The sequence below is a fragment of the Canis lupus genome, chromosome 1, assembly GCF_048164855.1.
Source record: "Canis lupus baileyi chromosome 1, mCanLup2.hap1, whole genome shotgun sequence".
Classification (NCBI taxonomy): domain Eukaryota; kingdom Metazoa; phylum Chordata; class Mammalia; order Carnivora; family Canidae; genus Canis; species Canis lupus.
This window is the reverse complement of record NC_132838.1, coordinates 96,923,550-96,942,567: the sequence shown is the minus strand read 5'-3', so window position 1 is coordinate 96,942,567 and position 19,018 is coordinate 96,923,550. Positions and strand designations below refer to the sequence as shown.

Sequence of the window (19,018 nt, the reverse complement as noted above, 5' to 3'; positions counted from 1 at the left end):
ACATCTGTAACTTTCAGGCACGTCAAGGATAAGAACATTATAGAGCTGGTTCATCAGGTTTCTATGGGAATGAAATATCTGGAGGAGAGCAATTTTGTGCACAGAGATCTGGCTGCAAGAAATGTATTGCTGGTTACTCAACATTATGCCAAGATTAGTGATTTCGGACTTTCCAAAGCACTCCGTGCTGATGAAAACTACTACAAGGTAGGAATAACTTAGCCAGTATGCCAAGCAGCAGGTGGTGAGAATCTGAAATGCAAGTGTTTGTGTTCTTTATTTGATTATGGAAAGGGTCTCAAGAAGCAATTTATCTATGAAAAATATGTAAAAAATATTCTTGTTAAGCTTTGATTATATTGTTTTTAAAAATGGTAATACTCTAAAATATCATGAACTGAGTTCACTCAGAATATTAGCTTTCAAACTATATTTCTGGGAACAAAAAAAATCAAGGTATTAATTGATAATTCATTAAAAAAAAAAACAAAAATAGAATTCCTTCCTTAAATTACTTTGGAAAAATGGGTTGAACAAGTTGATTCTTGTAGGATATCTCAGAGCTCCTGCCTGACCCCATAAATGAACTGATAGTAACTAAAGGAAGGCAAAAACTTAAGAAAGCCCCATATGAACTCAGTTACAGTGTATGTGAGTCTATGTGGATCAACTGGAAAATGTAATGGGAATGGAACCTAGAAAGTGGAAGAGGGAGCCAAGGACAGATTTCCAGCTCTCTAGGTCCCTGGGAATGTCCAGCATCCTCAGGAATTGATGGCACACCTTGAAGTCTCACTTGTGAATGGCAGGATGGGGGGTGGGATTGACCTGAGCTCCACATTGTGGAGTTCCTGGTACCCCCACTCCCCAACTACTGGCTTCTCTCTGAGAGGGCCACCATGCATACGGCAGATGAGGACAGCAGACCTCAGCTTGGGGTCAGCATGAAGGTCAGACAGGAGCAGAGCTGTCTGGAAGTACTCCATTGTCCATAAAGAAGCTGGTCCCAGAGCACAGCCCCTTCAGTGATGAGCCAGGGTTAGAAAAAGCACCGAGTGAGCCATTTGCAGAGACGGCTGGGAACTGGAACAAAGGAACCAGCACAGTGACAGCCACAAGCACATGCCAGAGAGAAGTAGGTTTTCCATCAGGGGGCACTTTGGAAACTTTCATCATGATAATTAAAGAGAGAAGAAAATCTAGGCACTGAAACAAAGACTCACAGAGGACATAGAGAAGTGGAGATAACAAATCATCCCCAAACTTAGTGCCTGAACACAATACCAAGTGTTAATTTATCCATAGTTCTGCAGTTTGGGTGTGGCTTGGTGGGAGGGCGCATCTCTGCTGCACACAGTGTCTCAGGGGCCGTCCCAGGAGGGTGGAAAGATTCATACCCGCTCTGCTCACTCACACAGCTAGAGCCTGATCTCACCTGGGCTGAGGCCTGGGACCTCCGCTGGGGTGGACCCATCCATTACTAGCTCACCAGCACATGGCCTGTCCATGCTGCCTTGGCTTCCTCCCAGCATGGCAGCGACCGTGGGTGGTCCTGAGAGTCAGTTACTCAAGAGACAGGAAGTGAGGCCACCAGGCTCCTAAGGCTGGACCCATGAATTGGTTCAGAGTCACACCCACCTCATGCTACACAGGTCAGAGCATCCACAGCCCAGCCAAGATGCAAGGGAGGGGAAAGGACAGGCCCACCCCTGGTAAGGACAAAGGTTAACATGAGGGCCAGTATTTCAAACTGCCATAGATATTCAGCAGCACACTGTTGAAAACTAAACCAGTAAATCTCTGAAAACTAATGAAGAAGAGAAAGAGAATATTGAAGACACTAAAAAATAACAAGCCAAAAGATCTGGATCAAGATAGTGAGGTAGGAGACCTTGGCCTCCATCCCACCGAAAGATCAACAATTAGACAGCCATTCTTGAAGGAGACAGCTCTAGGAGAGTGTGGGAATCCACTTCAGAAGCTTCAGCAACACGGGGCAACAACAGACCTCAGAATAGCTGCACAAAGAGAAAGGAGAAGAGTGTCATTTTACCTGCACGACACCATCTCCAGGCTGGCATCGCTCAGTATCATGTGAGAACAGCCAGCTAGAAGGAGTTCCTCCCATGGGGAAAGGGAGAGTGGGGTGAGCTACCAGCCTCCCCAGCCTTTGGGGGCATGGCCTGAAGGACTTGCTTCCTGTCATCCCACCCAGACACCAACAAGGCTGAGGCCTTTTGGAGACAGCTGGGAGCCAAGAGGAATGCCCGGGCTACCCCTGTCGGCCACACAGTGGGAACAACCATGATTCCTGGCAACCTACTCTGCAGGGGCCCCCGGCAGCCTTCACTGCTGAGGACTTGTGGCTGTCATGGATGTCCCCAGCTTTTGTATCCCATAATGGGATCCCATTATGGGCCCCAACAGACTGTTCCACAGAGGACCCCAGATGCTTTCCGTGCTAAAGAAACTAACAGCAAGCACAGCCTTTGCAGACTCCTGGCAGATTTCTTTTTTCTTTTTCTTTTTTTAGAGTTTTACCCCACATATTTTCACATTCACAGAGAGCAGATGCCTGATCCCCTCCCTGCTCCCCAGCCCATCAAGGAATCCACATCAGCAGCCAGCTCTGTCTGCTGCAGCTGCATGGGTGCAAAACACCAACCCAGACCCCCACAGCTGACCTCCACCTCCATGCACACATTCATTGCTATCACCTGCATCTGTGCACATGCATGCTGCAAGCCCACGTCCACTCACTGGCCTCCCTGCTGTGCTTGTGTTTGGAATGAACCCGTGCAGCTGCAGGAGTGCACATGGACAGCCAACACCCTTAAGGCTTTTGTGGGCTCAGATCTGGCCTTGTTCCCTGTCACTGGGCTGCAGTGCTGGGCTCACCTGCAGTTAGCACCTGCATGCTGCAGCCCAGCTCCCATCACCAACCTCTACAGCCATGCATGTACTAATGGCAAGCCCCTGCAGCTGTGTAAGAGCTTTCCAATAGCCAGAGACCCCATAGCTGCTAGTACATCTACATTTGGCCCCAGCCCATACTGCTGGCCCAGCCCCACTACATATGTGTCCACAGCTGGCTGCCATCACTTCATGGGCACCTGCAGGTGGCCTCCACAGGTGAGTTTGTGCATAGAACTGACTCTGGCCACCATCACCACCTAGCCTGGTCCCTACCTGCTCGGTCTCAAGGTGGTGCTGGGGACCCCAACAACAGGCACTGCAGAACCACAGCTATCATTAAGGATCATGCAATTATTATTTTTGTGGACCTCAGAGACCTAAGTCAATAAGATCTCACACGGACCACAACTGGACCTATCACTCAACCTGCACTTGCCACCCCTGCGCCACGAGACCCAGAGTCAGAGCATACTTTAGTATGTTCCCACCTTTAGGTGAAAGTCTTTATTAAAGTCAGCCCATAAAGTCTGGAAGAGGTGACTGCTTCTTCAAATGTGCAGATACCTACTCAAGACTACAAGAATCATGAAGAATCAGGGAAACACAACACCATGAAAGCAACACAGTAAACTTCCAGTAACTGACCCCCAACTGACTCCAAAGAAATTGAGATGCCTAAATTGTCTGAAAAATTATTCATAATAGTCCTAAAAATATTCAGAGTGCTGCAAAGAACATAGGTTTAAAAATTTAAAGCAAAAATTGGGAAAATGATACAAGAACAAAATGAGAAGTTCAATAAAGAGATAGCATAAAAAAGAACCAAATGAAAATTTGGAGCTAGAAAATACAGTGATTGAACTGAAGAATTCAATGCAGAGTTTCAACTTCAGACTGGACCAAACAAAAGAAAGCATCAGTGAATTCACAGACAGGTCATTTGAAATCATCCAGTCAGAGGAACACAAAGCAAGAAAAAATGAAAGGGAGAAAGAAAGTCTACAGGACTTACAGGACACCATTAAGAGAAAAAAGTCACATATTATTAGAGTCCTTGGAGGAGAGGAGAGGGAGAAGGGGGCCAAAAGCTTATTTTGAAAAAAACTGTGGCTGAGAATTCCCAAATCTGGAGAGAAATTTGGACATCCAAGTTCATGAAGTTCATTGGTCCTCAAATAAACTCAGTTCAAATAGATCTTCTCCAAATATTATGCAGAAACCTTACAGGCCAGGAGGGATTGGGATGATGTATTCCAAGTGCTGAAAAGAAAGAATTGCCAACCAAGAATACTTTTATGCACCAAAGCTCTCCTTTAGCAATGAGTAAAATAAAGACTTCTTTTTTAAAGGATATATATTTTTTTTTAGGATTTTATTTATTTATTCATGAGAGACACGGAGGGAGAGATGGGGGGCGGTGGCAGAGGGAAAAGCAGGCTCCATGCAAGGAGCCTGATGCGGGACTCGATCCCGGGACTCCAGGATCACACCCTGGGCCAAAGGCAGGCGCTAAACCACTGAGCCACCCAGAGATACCCAAATAAAGACTTTCCTAGACAAAAGCAGAAGGAGTTCATCACCACTAGACCTGCCTTAGAAGAAATGCTGGAAGTATTTCAAGCTGAAATAAAAGAATGCTAATTAGTAACATGAAAACATATGAAAATATACAACACACTGGTAAAAGTAAGTATATAATCAAATTCAAAATACCCCAATACTGTAATATAGTTTTGTGTTAATCACTTAACTAGTGTAAAGATTAAAGGACAGAAGTATTAAAAATCACTATAGCTACAATAATTTGTAACTGATACATAGTATAAAAAGATAAAAATTGTGACATCAAAAATATAAAATATGGTGGGAAGGAATGAAAAGGTAGAGTTTTTTATACAATCAAAGTGAAGTTGTTATCACCTGAAAACAGACTGTTACATACGTAAGATGTTTTATGTAAGCCTCAGGGTAATCACAAAGCAAAAAACCTGCAGTAGATACACACAAGATAGAAGAGAATCTAAGCACACTGCTATGGAAAACCATCAGACCACAAAGGAAGACCGCAAGAGAGGAATAGAAGAGCTAAGGAGCTACAAAACAGCTGGAAAACACATTTATAAGTTTTTATCTATTAATAGTTACTTTAATTGTACATGGATTAAATTCTCCAACCAAAAATAGTGAGTGTCAGAATAAATTAAAAAAAAAAAAAAGACCTAAACTACATGCTGCCTGTAAGAGACTCACTTCAGTTTTAAGGACACACATAAACTCTAGGTAAAGGGATAAAGAAAGATAGTCCATGAAAATGAAAACCAAAAAGTAACAGAAGTAGATGTATTTATAGACAAAACAGACTTAAGTAAAAAACTGTAACAAGAAACAAAGAAACTCACTATATAATAATGATGGAGTCAATTCATTAAGAGGATATAACAATTTTAAATATATATGCGCCCAACGTTGGAGAACTTTCTTAGTATAACCTGAATAAACAAATACTAACATATATGAGAGAGAAATAGACAATAATGTAAGAATAGTAGGGATTTTCAGGACCCCACTTTTTAACTATAAAAAAGTCATCCAGACAGAAAATCAATAAGGAAACATTAGACTTGAACTATACTTTAGGTCAAATGGACCTTAACAAAATTCACAGGTGAATTCTATCTAACATTTAAAGGAGAATCAATGCCAGTCCTTCACAAACTCTTCCAAAAAATGGAAAAAGGAGGATGGTTCAACATCTGCAAAACAACAAATATGGTACTCTGCATTAAAAGAATGAAAGATGAAAATCATATGATCATCTCAATAGACGCAGGGAAAGCGTTAGACAAAATTCAGTATCTTTTCATGATGAATACTTTCAATAAAGTGGGTATAGAAGGAACATGCTCTAAGATCAGGAGCAAGACAAGGATGTCCACTCCTACTACTCCTATTCAACATGGTATTCACTGGAAGTTCTAGCCAGAGCATTTAGGCAAGAAAAATAAATAAAAGGCATCCATGGCTTAAATAAAATAACATTGTCTCTATTTGCAGTTGATATAATCTTACGTATAGAAAATACTAAAGACGCTACCCAAAAAATATTACAACTCATCAAGAAATTCGGTATAGTAGCAAGATACAAAACCAACTTGCAAAAATTTGCCACATTTCTTTGTATCCACAATGAACTGTCTGAAAAGAAATAAAGAAAAACTCATTTATGATTGCATCAAAGCAACAAAATACTCAGGAATAAATTTAAATGAGGAAGTGAAAGATCTACGCACCAAAAACTTTAAGACATTGGTGAAAGAAATTGAAGAAGACAAATAAAATGGAAAGATATCCTGTGTTCATAGAGCAAAAGAGTTAATATTGTTAAAGTGTCCATACTACTCAAAGCCACCTGTACATTCAATGCAAATTCCTATCAGAATTCCAATGGCATTTTTCTCATAAATAGAAAAAAAATTCTGAAATGCATATGAAACCATAAAAGACCCCCAAGTAACCAAAGCATTCTTGAGAAAGAACAAAACTGGAGGCATCATGCCTTCTAACTTCAAACTACACCACAAAGCTATAGGGATCGAAGCAATATGGTACCAATGTAAAGAAAGAAATGAAAAATAATAATAAAAAATTAAAAATAAGAAAAAAAGAAAGAAAGAAATGTGGGCTGATGGAACAGAACCAAGAGCCCAGAAATAACCCTATGCATACATGGCCAACTAATATTTGATAGGAGAGCCAAGAATATTCAGTGAAGAAAAGACACTCACTTCAGTAATAAACGGTGCTGGTAAAACTGGATGTCCACATGCAAAAGAATGAAATTGGACCTCTATATTGTTCCACTCATAAAAATCAACTCAAAATGGATTAAGGACTTAAACATAGGACCTGAAGCCGTGAAACTCTGAGAAGAAAACATACAAAAAAGCCTCCTCGACATTGATCTTGGCAATGATTTTTTTTTAATTTGACACCAAAAGCAAAAGCAGCAAAAACAAAAATCAGTAAGTGGGATTATGTCACACTAAAGAGCTTTTGTACAGCAAAAGAAACAGAAGTGGAAAGGCAACCTATGAAATGAGAAAAAAAATTGCAAACCAGCAAATAAGGGATAAATATCCAAAATATATTTTGTAAAACAATGGCAAAAAAGAAAACATCATATTTTAAAAGTCATAAAGGACTTGACTAGACATTTTCTATTCTCTTTCTATATTTCTGTAACCAAACAGGATATCCAAAGGCCAATATAAAGGAAATGCAATCATCACCAATCATCAGGAAATGCAAATCAGAACCACACCTGTCAGAATGGCTAGTATCAAAAAGACCAGAAATAACAAGTGTTGATGAGGATGTGGAGGAAAGAGAATCCTCATGAACTGTTGGTGGGAATGTAAACTGGTGCAGCCACTGTGGAAAACAGTATGGAGGTTCCTCAAAAAATTAAGAATAGAACTACCATATGATCCAGCAGTGTCACTTCTGCATATTTATCTGAAGGAAATGAAATCGCTATCTGGTAGAGCTATCTGCATTCTCATGTTTATTGCAACATTATGCACAGTAGCCAAGATATAGAAACAACCTAAATACCAAGCAACAGATGAATGGATAAAGATGGGATGGGGGGGTAGTGTATGTGTATGTATATTGGCTTAAAATGTAGGCATGGAAAAATGCTCAATATCACCGACACCAGGGAAATACAAATCAAAAACCACAATTAGATACCACCTCACACTGGTCAGAATGGCTAAAATAAACAACTCAGGAAACAACAGGTGTTGGTGAGGATGTAGAGAAAGGGGAGCCTTTTACATGTTGAGGGGAATGCAAGCTGGTGCAGCCTCTCTGGAAAACAGTATGGAGGGTCCTCAAGAAGTTAAAAATACGGCTACCCTGTGACCCAGCAATGGCACTTGTAGGTATTTACCCAAAGGATACATACACAGTGATCTGAAGGGGCACCTGCACCCCAATGTTTATAGCTGCAATGTCCACAATAGTGCACATATGGAAAGAGCCCAGATGTTTCATCGAGAGATGAATGGATAAGGAAGATGTGTGTGTACACATATACAGCCATCAAAAAGGATGAAATCTTTTCTTTTACAACAACATGGATGGAACTAGAGGGTATTATGTTAAGTGAAATAAGTCAGAGAAAGACAAATACCATATTATCTCACTCATATGTGGAATTTAAGAAACAAAACAGAGGATCATAGGGGGAGGGAGGGGAAAAATAAAGTCAGATGAAAACAGAGGGAGACAAACCATAAGAGACTGAGCTCTAGGAAACAAACTGAGGGTTGCTGGCAGGGAGATGGTTGGGGGGGATGGGGTAATGGGTGATGGGCATTAAGGAGTACATGTGATGTGATGAGCATGGGGTGTTATACGCAACTGATGAATCACTAAGTCTACCTCTGAAACTAATAATACATTATATGTTAACTGAATAGAATTTAAATAAAGAATTTTTTTAAATGTAGGCAAATATATGGGATACCAATCATAAAAAAGGAAGGAGATGCTGCCATTTGCGACAACATGGATGGACCTCAAGGGCATTAGGCTCCGTGAAAAGTCAGACAGAAGGATCACTTCTGCATGACCTCACTTATATGTGCAAACTAAAAAGCCAAACTCTTATAAACAGTAGATTTATGTTGTCGGGGTCCAAGGGGTACAGACATGAGAAGATGTTGGTCTCAGAACATAAACGTCTAGTTATCAGAGGAATAAATTCTGGAGGTCTCTGTGTCCTATGGTGACCATAGTCTACGGACTGTGTTATATACGTGGAAGCTGCTAAGAGAATACATCTTAAATGTTCTCACCAGAATGACGACAAACAACGGTCATTTTGTCAGATGAAGGATGTGCTACCTAACCTTATTGTGTGTAATCCTAACATTTTGCTATAGGTATGTGTCTCAGTCATCATACCGTATATGTTAGGAGCAGAGAGAATGCACATCACTGAAAAGATGGGGACTTGGGGGATTTCTTGAAGAAAACAACATGAAGTGGCACAGAATCCAGAGTAAAGAGTGTTAAAGAGAAAGGATACTGATACTGATCGAAGCAGATCTGTATGTGGCCCCATGACCTTGCACCACACCATGACCGTAAACACAAAGGCCCTCTGATCCCACAGGTCTTTGCCCTGCATGCGGCACAGACACACACTGTCAGTCACACTCATCCCAGCAAAAATCAGGAAACTACGTAATGTGCTCTCAGTAGGAGGCTGGTTAAGTTGTAGTAGATTTATAGGAAGCATGCAATCAATGCTTCTAAAAGTTGGCAACGTATATCCCTAGCTTTTCTACATCCCAAAAGGTACATATTACCCCCCATACTTGGATATAGATTTTTCTGGAGGGATTCAGAAAAGATGATCAAATGCGGCCATCCCAATGGCTGAAGATGTGTATCACCTCAAAATTCAAATTAAAATGGAAATAGCACGCATGACTATATTGTTCATAACTTTTGAAAAATCAGAATCTAAAAATGATGCATTACATCATTGAGATAGAAGTGTAATCAGTGTGTCATTTAGAGACTTGCCTTGGTGCCTGTCCTCCCAGAGCAACGTCCCAGGGCTGCACCCCACTGACTTACTTACCATAGGGCAGGCCATCTCTCCTCAGCCCAAAGGGTGCTGGTTAGAATGTCGTCCATAGGACGGAGCAGGACTTTCGTGCACCGAACTCCAAACCCCGGAGGAAAGGGTTTTTGCTGGGCATAGCCTCAATGTCTTTACTACCACTTACTTTTTTAAAGTAGAAAGTTTAAAACATTCTTGGAGTGCTTGGCTATCTCAATTGGTGGAGCGTGTCACTCTTGATCTCAGGGTGGTGAGTTTGAGCCCCACATTGGGTGTAGAGATGACTTAAAAATAAAATCTCTAAAAATCTTTTTAGAAAAAGAAAAGTTTAAAACATTTTTTCCAGCGATACTAACAGCCTGTGACAAAATAATTAACATTAGCTTAAAATCATAGACAAATACATAGTAATAGTTAAATATACTTAGGAATAGTCTAGTATTTCTCGGAGCACAACCATGAAGGTAATATTCGGGCTTGACTCTTCAGTAGTTACAACAGGCTCCACGAAGCTATGAGTAGCCAAAAGAAGAGGTAAGAGAAAAAGACAAAAAAGTACAAGAAATACAGTCTGAATCTTTAAAAATACAATTGAAACTTAAAATTTAATTTTTTTAAGATTTAAATACATATTTTTAAGCTTCAGAACAAATACATACATGCACACGTGCACAGGGCATTCTGTGAGTCATTTTATTCCTGTTTTTTTTTTAATTGTGGTTAATATACATTAATTTCATTTGCTAACCTCAATTACACCGTCTTAACTATTTTTAAGGGTGCAGTTGGCTAATGTTAACTTCGTGGTAAGTTAAGTTGGATTAAGTGTTATTCCCTGTGTGTACGACCAGTCTCCAGAATTCTCTGACACTGTGTCCTCATTAGACAGCTACTCCCCGTTCCCCCTGTGAGCCCCCTCATCCCGGTCCTTGGCAGTCGTCTCTGTGAACCAGACCCATGTCGGGGCCTCAGGTGCCTGCTTTCATGCACTATTTGTGCTGTAGGGACTTGACCAGCTTGTTTCACTGAGCGTGATGTCCTCAAGCTCCATCCACGGCACAATGTGTGTGTCGTTTAGAGACCTGCCTTGGTGTCTGTCCTCCCAGAGCGACCTCCAGGGTCAGGCACAGCATCCCCTTCCTGTTTAAGGCCCAATGATACCCTATCGCATGGATATTGACACTTTGTTCATCGGTTCCTCGGGCGATGGACACTCGGTGGCACACACCTGTTGCTGCTTTGAGCATGGGTGTCCGCAATTCTGGTGTCATGGAGAGCCTCTGTCTGCTTTGCTTTCAGGCCCAGACCCACGGGAAGTGGCCCGTGAAGTGGTACGCCCCGGAGTGCATCAACTACTACAAGTTCTCCAGCAAGAGTGACGTCTGGAGCTTCGGGGTGTTGATGTGGGAGGCGTTCTCCTATGGGCAGAAGCCCTATCGGGTGAGCCCCTGCTCTTTCACTTCCAGCCGTGTGGCCATCGGGACAGAGAAGCACCCGATTGTTGTTACGAGGTGCTGAAAAATCATAAAATTGTCAAATCTGGGCTCCCTGTCGGAGCCTTTCTCTGTCTGGTGACCCTGAGCGGTTAATATGACCTCAGTTTAATATAGACTGGAAAAATGTATATATTTGATATTAATTGCACAGTGTATTTCTTTTCATTGTCCATTACACCTGTAAATATGCATAAAATAGATCTAACTCAACATTCATTAGGGTAGAAATAGAGATATTTCATCCTGGCTAGTTCCAGGATTAAATTTATAGTTTAGTTAAATATTTTAGATTTTTAAAAATCAAAACATGCATGCCAAAAAGTGCACATGTGCTAGAATACAGCTTGATGAATTTTCACAAACGAGGTGTCCCCATGAAACCTGCCCCCAGGTGATGAAACACAACAGCACCCCAGGCACCTATGGCCTGTCCCCCAAGGGTAACCCCATCTGACCTCTAGGTCATGGGTTAGGTGCTCCCGCTTTTGTATTTTTTATACGTGAAATCATGCCCTCTGTTCTTTTGCTCTGTTGTGTTGTGTTGTGGTTGTTATGTTGTGTTGCTGAACGCTGCCTTTAACAAGCTCGGGTGTGTTCTGCATTTTAGGGCATGAAAGGAAGTGAAGTTTCAGCTATGCTGGAGAAAGGAGAGAGGATGGGGTGCCCCGCGGGGTGTCCAAGGGAGATGTACGAGCTGATGAAGCTGTGCTGGACATATGAGTGAGTACCCAGCATGCCCTGCAGTTCACGCCAAGGCCCTGGGGCAGATGGGAAGGCATGGAAAAGCAGCTCCGCCTCTGCCTTTTCATGAACCAGGGATGTGCTCTCTTCTAACCAAAGAGGGGTGGGGGGGCCTGCTCCCTGGACCATGCACTCGTATTCTTTGGTCCAAAAAATATGTTTAGACAATTAACTCTAATCCAGTGTATCAACATTTAAATGTGGATTTTTATCACCGGGGGGTGAGGGTGGTCAGCTCAAAAGGTGTCCATGGGAGTCTGGGCCAGTCCATGACCCACTTGTGGTGGTCGTGAACGGCAGGGGTCCTCAGCAAGGGGATGTCATACTTGCCCTATTCCTGACCAGCTGTCGAGGAGAGACCCTGGGTGTCTTCCAAGTCACGGGGGATCGGCCCAGGGAGCGCTGCCCCAGCGGTGACTCAGCCCTTGGAAGTGGTCCTCACAGTCTGCCGGGTGCCGTCACACATCCTGCCAGGGGGGTGGGGGGGGGCGCCCATGGCCTGGGGTGGGCAGGTGTTGTGCAGGGCACCTCAGCAGGCCAGAGAAACACGTCACACACAAGAGTCGGGGATTCGTCCCGGCTGCCAATCAGGGAAGTGGCCTTGACCTTGCCTAACGGGCAGCCTGCGAGTAGACCGTAGGGAATCCTGGGCCCCGGTCCTTGTGTGTCTGACCCCGGTGTATGCCAGTGAGCACCCCCCCACCCACCCATAACTCTGAAATGTGGCAGGAGTGTGATCTAGAGGAGCCTGTGTGCATGCTGTGTCCTGGCTTCAGTGCCGCGGGGTCAGCTGTGCTGTCAGATACACAGGCCGGTGCAGCAGGAGCATCTGAAGGTTCCAGAATGTTCCAAGTGCTTTCAGATGCGGCCTGGGATTGATTCTGTGACTCCCCAAGGAGCACCCTCCTCCGCAGTTGGGAGTGGAGGTCATGAATGCCATCATGATCTAGAGATGACCCCAGGTCAGCCCCAGAGGGAGAGGGCACATGTCCCTCCATCTGCTGCAGACACTGTCCAGGGAAAGGGGGCCCCGTCAGAGCCACCGGAGACAGCGCAGGCTCACCCAGGCCTCCAGCAGGCACCCTGTGCCCTGCTTGGCTTTGGAAAGACCCCCCTACATGCTCCCAGGGCTGTGAAGATTCCCTGGGGGCCGAGCCCCAGGTCGGGAACACGCTCACGAGCCTTCCCTCCATGGGCGCAGGCCGGCCTCTGACCTCAGCGACCCCTCTTTCCCAAGGACATGGGGTCAAGTGACCCCCGACAGCAGCGCAAGGCCGCGGGGCAGGTGTAAGCCAGGGAGGGCGCTTGCTAGAAGTGAGCGTTCACGGATGTGTTCTCCTGCCTGCCTGGGGCCTTCCCATGGAAAGTTTCACTTCCTGGGGAAGAAGATGCTTGAAATCATCCTGAAACACATTTTTTAAAACCCGAAATTAAAGTGGACTGTCAGGGAGATGGTTAAAATCAGCACTTCGGCATTTAATGCTAATACCGACACGGTTTGTCTGGCGTCCTTTGTGTCTGCCAGTGAGGAGGGGACGGGCCCCACGGGGTGGGGCGGCCAGGAGTGGGGGCACCTCTGCTCGGCTCCGGGGTGGGGGGCCCTGACCTGCCCCAGACCCTCAGTGCTCTGCACGCTCTGCTATGACTTGGGGCATCGGGACCAGGCCCCGCTCTGCCCGCCCATCCCTGCTGGACACATGCGGCCCCTTGCGCTGTCACCCCAGCATGGTCCACAGAGAGTGGACACACCAGCGACACAGGTCTCCTGGGTCCTCAGCAGGCCTCTGAGCCCTCAGAAGTCTTTCTTTCCCGGGGTAGGTGCCCACCAAGAGGTCTCAGTCACATCAGCGAGGCTGCAGGCCGGGGTGCCTTTCCGGTGGCTTCCACCCAGGCCTGCTCACTGAACCAGCCGTGGGATTCGAGTGTGGGCAGGTGGAGGGCAAGAGGACAGCCCGTGCCCAGGACTAGACACCACGGCTCCTTGGCAGGGTTTGATTGGTTTCCAGCACCTCTGTACTTGTGAAGGTTCGGGTTCTTCTGGTCGTGACCCGACATGGCGGGGGGATGGGGTGCTCAGAGCCTGGGTCTAAGTGTACGTAGTTAGATGTGCTCCTGGATGACAAAGCTCCACTTCCTTGGGCACGGCCCCCAGGGAGCCTCAGACCCCAGGAGATGGCCTGGCAGCAGGGCCCTCCCTGGGGATCTCGGGGGGATGCCCGTCCCGTCCCGGGCAGCCTGCAGCTCTGTTCCAGCCAGCCTGCCCTTTGGTTCTATGGTGTGTCCTGGAGCGACGGGGTGGGGGACAGAACCCACCTCTGGGCATCTCCCTTCCAGAGGAGAATAAGGCACTCGAGGCAGCACCTGCAGAGGTCACACGGAGGGCAAGGTGCACGGACAGAGCCAGGCAGGGAAGAGGGGCCCCCACGAAAACAGGGAGTGGCAGGGCTGGGGGCTTCAGTCATGTTCTACAGAGTCAGCGCCTGCCCTGTAATTAGGGATGCCAGGGGGGGAAAGCCCCTGTGAATCAGGAGAAGTTGGGTCTCTTTACCCTGAAAAATGGACTTCTGCCCAATGGAGAAAAGCATGGACACTGAGTGTCTCTGAGGTCAGGAATGATCTAGATGGGGCCCAACATGCTGCTTCAAGATCAGTAAACATGAGCAACGGGGTGACATTGCCTGGACCATCATGAGGCCTGCTCCTGCGTCCCTGCTCTGCTCAGTGCCAAGTCCATTCCCTCTGAGCACCTCATCCTCGGAGTACCTCATCCCTGAGCACCCCATCCCTGAGCATCCCCATCCTCTGAGCATCCCCATCCCTGAGCACCCCATCCCTGAGCATCCTGTCCTCTGAGCACCCTGTCCTCTGAGCACCCCATCCCTGAATGCCCCATCCCGAGTGCCCCCTCCCCTAAGAGCCCCAGTCTTGAATTCACTATCCCTGAGAGCCCCTCCCCTGAGCGCCCAGCATTCATGCATGCAAGCCACCATCCCTGCACCTGGGGCGGGGGTCAGCAAGCCTCACGGAACTGCCCCGCTAGAGCCTGCAGTTGGGGGGGGGGGCGGCCAGGCAATAAGTGAGCTAAAGAATCCATGCGCTCTAAGAAGGTGATGGGTCCAATGGCATATCAGCGGTGAGGACAGGGCCCTGGAGGGTGTGGTTCACATGGGCTGGGGGTGGGGGTGTCCCAGGACACCTCCTGCGGGGAAGCACTTTCTCACACAAAGAGATGCAGCACCCGCCTGGCTCACAGAAGCACAGTGAGCTTCCAGAACCTGGTGGGTCACCAACATGAATACAAACAAACCCTATGTATTCTTCATGCTTTTTGAGGCTTTTTTTTGTTCTAAACATTCAACTAGATAGATGAGTTGGTTAACATATGATAGCTGCATAGACAGATGATGGATGGGCAGATTGGGAGCTGTTTAGACAGACATATACGTGCACACTTTGAGATTTATCACTGACACGTCCCATTGACCACCCTCCACGTACCCACCCAGCCCACCCGTTGACACTTTCTGGGTGAAGGTTACAGCCCTAGGCTGGCTGTGCTGGAGGATTGGGTGTGTGGGGCAAACATACCACACATTACCCCACTTCAGCCCCACTTAAGCCCATGATTACATATTTGATGGCCATAGAGCCACTGTCAGGAATCACGGGGACTGTCGTTAGAGGTCCACATGGGCCTGTGTTAGGGAGCAGTGTTCCACCTGAGGACCCCAGGATTGGGGGCGGGGGTGCAGGCAATGAGGAAAGAGGGGCCACTGGCACGAGGGCCCGAGCAAAGAAAGCCCCCCAAGGCCTGCGGAGGTGACACAGACAAGTGGGGACGGGCAGGAAGCGGGCACACATACAGGGCACTTGGCCACACTGACTGATGCTCAGTATCATCCCAGGGGCATCGAGGAGGGTCCTCCCCACCCTCAGGAAGCCTCACAGGGTGTCTCTGCTGAGGGCTGGCCTGTATCCCTATACTGGTTTGTGTGCTCAGTGCCTGGTTGCTGAGTGGCCAGAGACTTGGGAGCTCTGTACATCTGGTCCCCAGAGTGGGAGAGGGACCCTGGGTTTTGCAAAGATGATGGGGTGTGTTCTGTGTAAAAGGAGGGAGGCTGTCCGTCTGGGTCGACATGGGTCCCACCCAGGCTCCTGCACAGGGCATGGCCACCACCCCACCCTCCCTGATCACAGCTTGGTGGCCAGAGTCACAGCCCCCACCCTGAAGCCTGGGGTGGCCCGCGTCCCCCGCCATGACCACAGACCCCTGACAAAGTCCTGCAGTTCATCCTGGATTTCGGGAGCTCCTGAAAGCTGTAGGTGAAACCATTTATTTTGATGCCATTTGACAAAACCCAGTTTGGTTCTGTAGAAACAGAGCTTCCTCCCAGTGGTAAGTGATTCTGGGTCCCCGTGAGCCTGGCCCCCTGGGCTGCCCTACCAGACCCGTGCTGGGCCTTCCACCTCTGGAAATCACAGTCTGAATGTGCATGCGGCACCTCGTGGAACCCCAAGTTCTGTTTCACTTACTGGGCAACTCTACCCACTAGCAGGAAAGCCCCAAATCCCATAATGTCAGCAAAATAGCTTCCATGCCTGAGTAGGTTCTCACAATTTTAAGACATACTTGCTTCCAGCCGGTCCCGTCATGGGGGAGCAAGCGGAGAAGTCCATACAAGCTCATTCAGAAGTTACGAATTGTTAGAAATGTTTGCACATCATTGCTTAGGTCGTGACCTGCCCCCAACAGTGACATAAAGTACCGCCTTGCAGTGCTGAGTGTTGTAATAGGGGGCCCACCTCTGCATCTGCCGTGGCAAGTTTTGAGATTTGTGGGTTTTTTTTTTAAGATTTTATTTATTTATTCATGAGAGACTCACAAAGAGAGGCAGAGACACAGGCAGAGGGAGAAGCAGGCTCCCTGTGGGGAGCTCGAAGTGGGACTCAATCCCAGGACCCCGGGATGATGACCTGAGCCAAAGGCAGATGCTCACCCACTGAGCCCCCAGGCATCCCAGGTTTTGAGTTTAATACAATCCCATATCAACAGCACGTTTTCAGAAGATACGGAGCTATCCTGTCAAGGTGAGGGGGGAGTTCAAATTGTGCCCATCCATTTTTAACAAGAGTCGGAGTCCAACTTGAAATACGGGCCTGGGGCCCACTGACCCAGTAGGTATGTTTAGGTGCTTTCTATTTTGCTGGATCAGCAGGAGAAAGTCTCCAAACTGGGCGGATCAGAGCTCCTAGCTTTGAGAGCAAAACATCTCCCAAGGTGAAGACCGAAGTGCATCACGTGGCGATCCCGTTGTGTGCAGGTTGGGCCCTGCAGATCGGGTGGGCCTGACTCTGTTCTGCGGGGGCTTCTGGTCGCCCGGTGTGGGGAGCAGGGCCAGCAGGTGCCTGCAGGGAGCATGGCCGTTGGCACCTGCTGCCCTCTTAGGGGCTGGGGGGCTGGATCCCAGAGCAGCGCAAACACCAGCGCTAATGCACCTCTTCCCTTTGCAGGGTGGATCGCAGGCCGGGGTTCGAAGCCGTGGAGCTGCGGCTGCGCAATTATTACTACGACGTGGTGAACTAACGGCCCCACACCCTCCGTGGCTGCCAGGGGTGAGGGGAGCCGTCACAGCACAGCCCGCCCAGCATACAGATTTTGAGAGCGGCCCCCTCTCTGTGCCGACAGGAGAGCCAGCCTTGTGCACAGCATGCCCCTTGACTGTTGCCCCCAGAGCCTGTCCTGGAACTCGCCCTCCCCCGACAGCCTGGGCAGACAGACAGACCCCAGGCCCCAGGGACCCGTGGACGGCTCTGTGTCCCCTGTGTGTGTGGTTGCCCTGGCAGGTTGGTTCCCTTCGGGCTGTGTGTCTGCCTCCTGACGTCCCGCTGCCTGGAGGTGTCCCGGGCACCCACGCCGCCTGCAGTGGACGGGACGGGAGCAGACGGGGGCTCGGCTGCCTCCAGAACGTGGCTCCAGCAGGTCTGAAGATGGAGTCCTGCCACAGGACAGCTTTCCTGGCGATGAAAGTGCTTTGAGGTTTTAAAAAAGAAAAAGAAAAAGAAAAAGAAAATTCAGGCTGGACCAGCAGGATTTCTAAGCGTGGGGCCAGTTCACGGGGAGTACAGGTGCGGGTCGCGCCTTCGCTCTGTGCCTCCAGAGACTCAAGACGCCCCTCCACGTGGAAGATGGGGCCGTCGGCGTGAGCTGACCTGGTGTGCCTCCCCGCTGAGGGCCTCTGCCCAGCCCACCCTCCCCGGTCGGGGCTCGCATGGAGGTGGTGGAGAGGGGCCGTCTGTCCCCTCAGGCCTGAGCAAGGACAGATGGCACCGTGCAGCGGGCTGTCCTCTCCTTGGGGAGGCCCCGGCTCCGTGTCCTGGAGAGACAGTGCCGCCAACCCCCCGACTCTCTCTGTGTTCATGGTGTGGGGGTGAAGGGGACAGCCCAGTGGCCACGGCCACCATGGATGAGTTTCCTAAGCTTGTTTCTATCCATCATAGAGCCACAGACCCGGCGCCTCACCACGAGCATGCCCGAGTGGACTTTGGGGCAAAGCCACATGCCTGGGAGTCCTGTGCTGGTCTTCTAGGGGGCGTGAGCCCTCGAGTAACGAGTGAGCTCATACGTGCCCTTGGCCCACGAACGCCAGTTTGAAAGAATCAGCCGTCGTCCTGAGGTCCCTGACCCCACAAACTTGGGCGGTCCTTGGACATCGTAATGTGCACGTCCATGCTGTGGGGAGACACCTGGTCCCTCCTCGCACCCCGGGGACCGGGGGGGGGAGAGGCAGAAGCTGGCACCCTTGCTGAGCCAGAAGGGGACCTGAGCCACTCATCAAACTGGTGGGAAGAAGCGTTTAGAACCCACCCAGACCTTTCGGGGTCATGCTCCCTGGCAGTTTAATCGTTTTGCTGAATAGGAAGCCCTGGCTGCCGAGCACGTACTCAAAACAGTGGCAACATACACTCGGAGTCCCTGAAGCTAAAAAGGTGAGTGACCGGATCTCTGCGGCCAGGCTGTATGTAGATTTGCTGGAGTCGTGCCCCGCGGAAGGGTTGGGACAAAGCACCGGTGACAGCCGAGCAAGAGGCCGTGTTCTGAATGGCTTCCTGCTGCCGCCGGGCCATGTCTCTGGCCGAGGCCGCCCACGGGAGGCTCCGCGGTGTGAACGGGCGACGTCTGCGAGGTCAGGATCCTCACGGGGCGCTGGCCAGGGCTGGACCTCCC

General features: G+C 48.2%; 1 protein-coding gene across 4 annotated transcripts in view; it reads left to right on the top strand.

The window, feature by feature from the left end:
- Nucleotides 1–17,864, top strand: part of SYK (spleen associated tyrosine kinase) — an 81,797-nt gene extending 63,933 nt beyond the window's left edge. For all 4 annotated transcript variants that reach the window (XM_072841177.1, XM_072841150.1, XM_072841167.1 and 1 more), the window contains 4 exons: nt 18–207; nt 10,856–10,996; nt 11,660–11,772; nt 17,305–17,864. In XM_072841177.1, the coding sequence (XP_072697278.1) occupies nt 18–207; nt 10,856–10,996; nt 11,660–11,772; nt 17,305–17,377 (517 nt within the window). In that variant the 3' untranslated portion in view covers nt 17,378–17,864. The remainder of the gene's footprint in view (nt 1–17; nt 208–10,855; nt 10,997–11,659; nt 11,773–17,304) is intronic.
- The last annotated feature ends 1,154 nt before the right edge of the window (nt 17,865–19,018 follow it).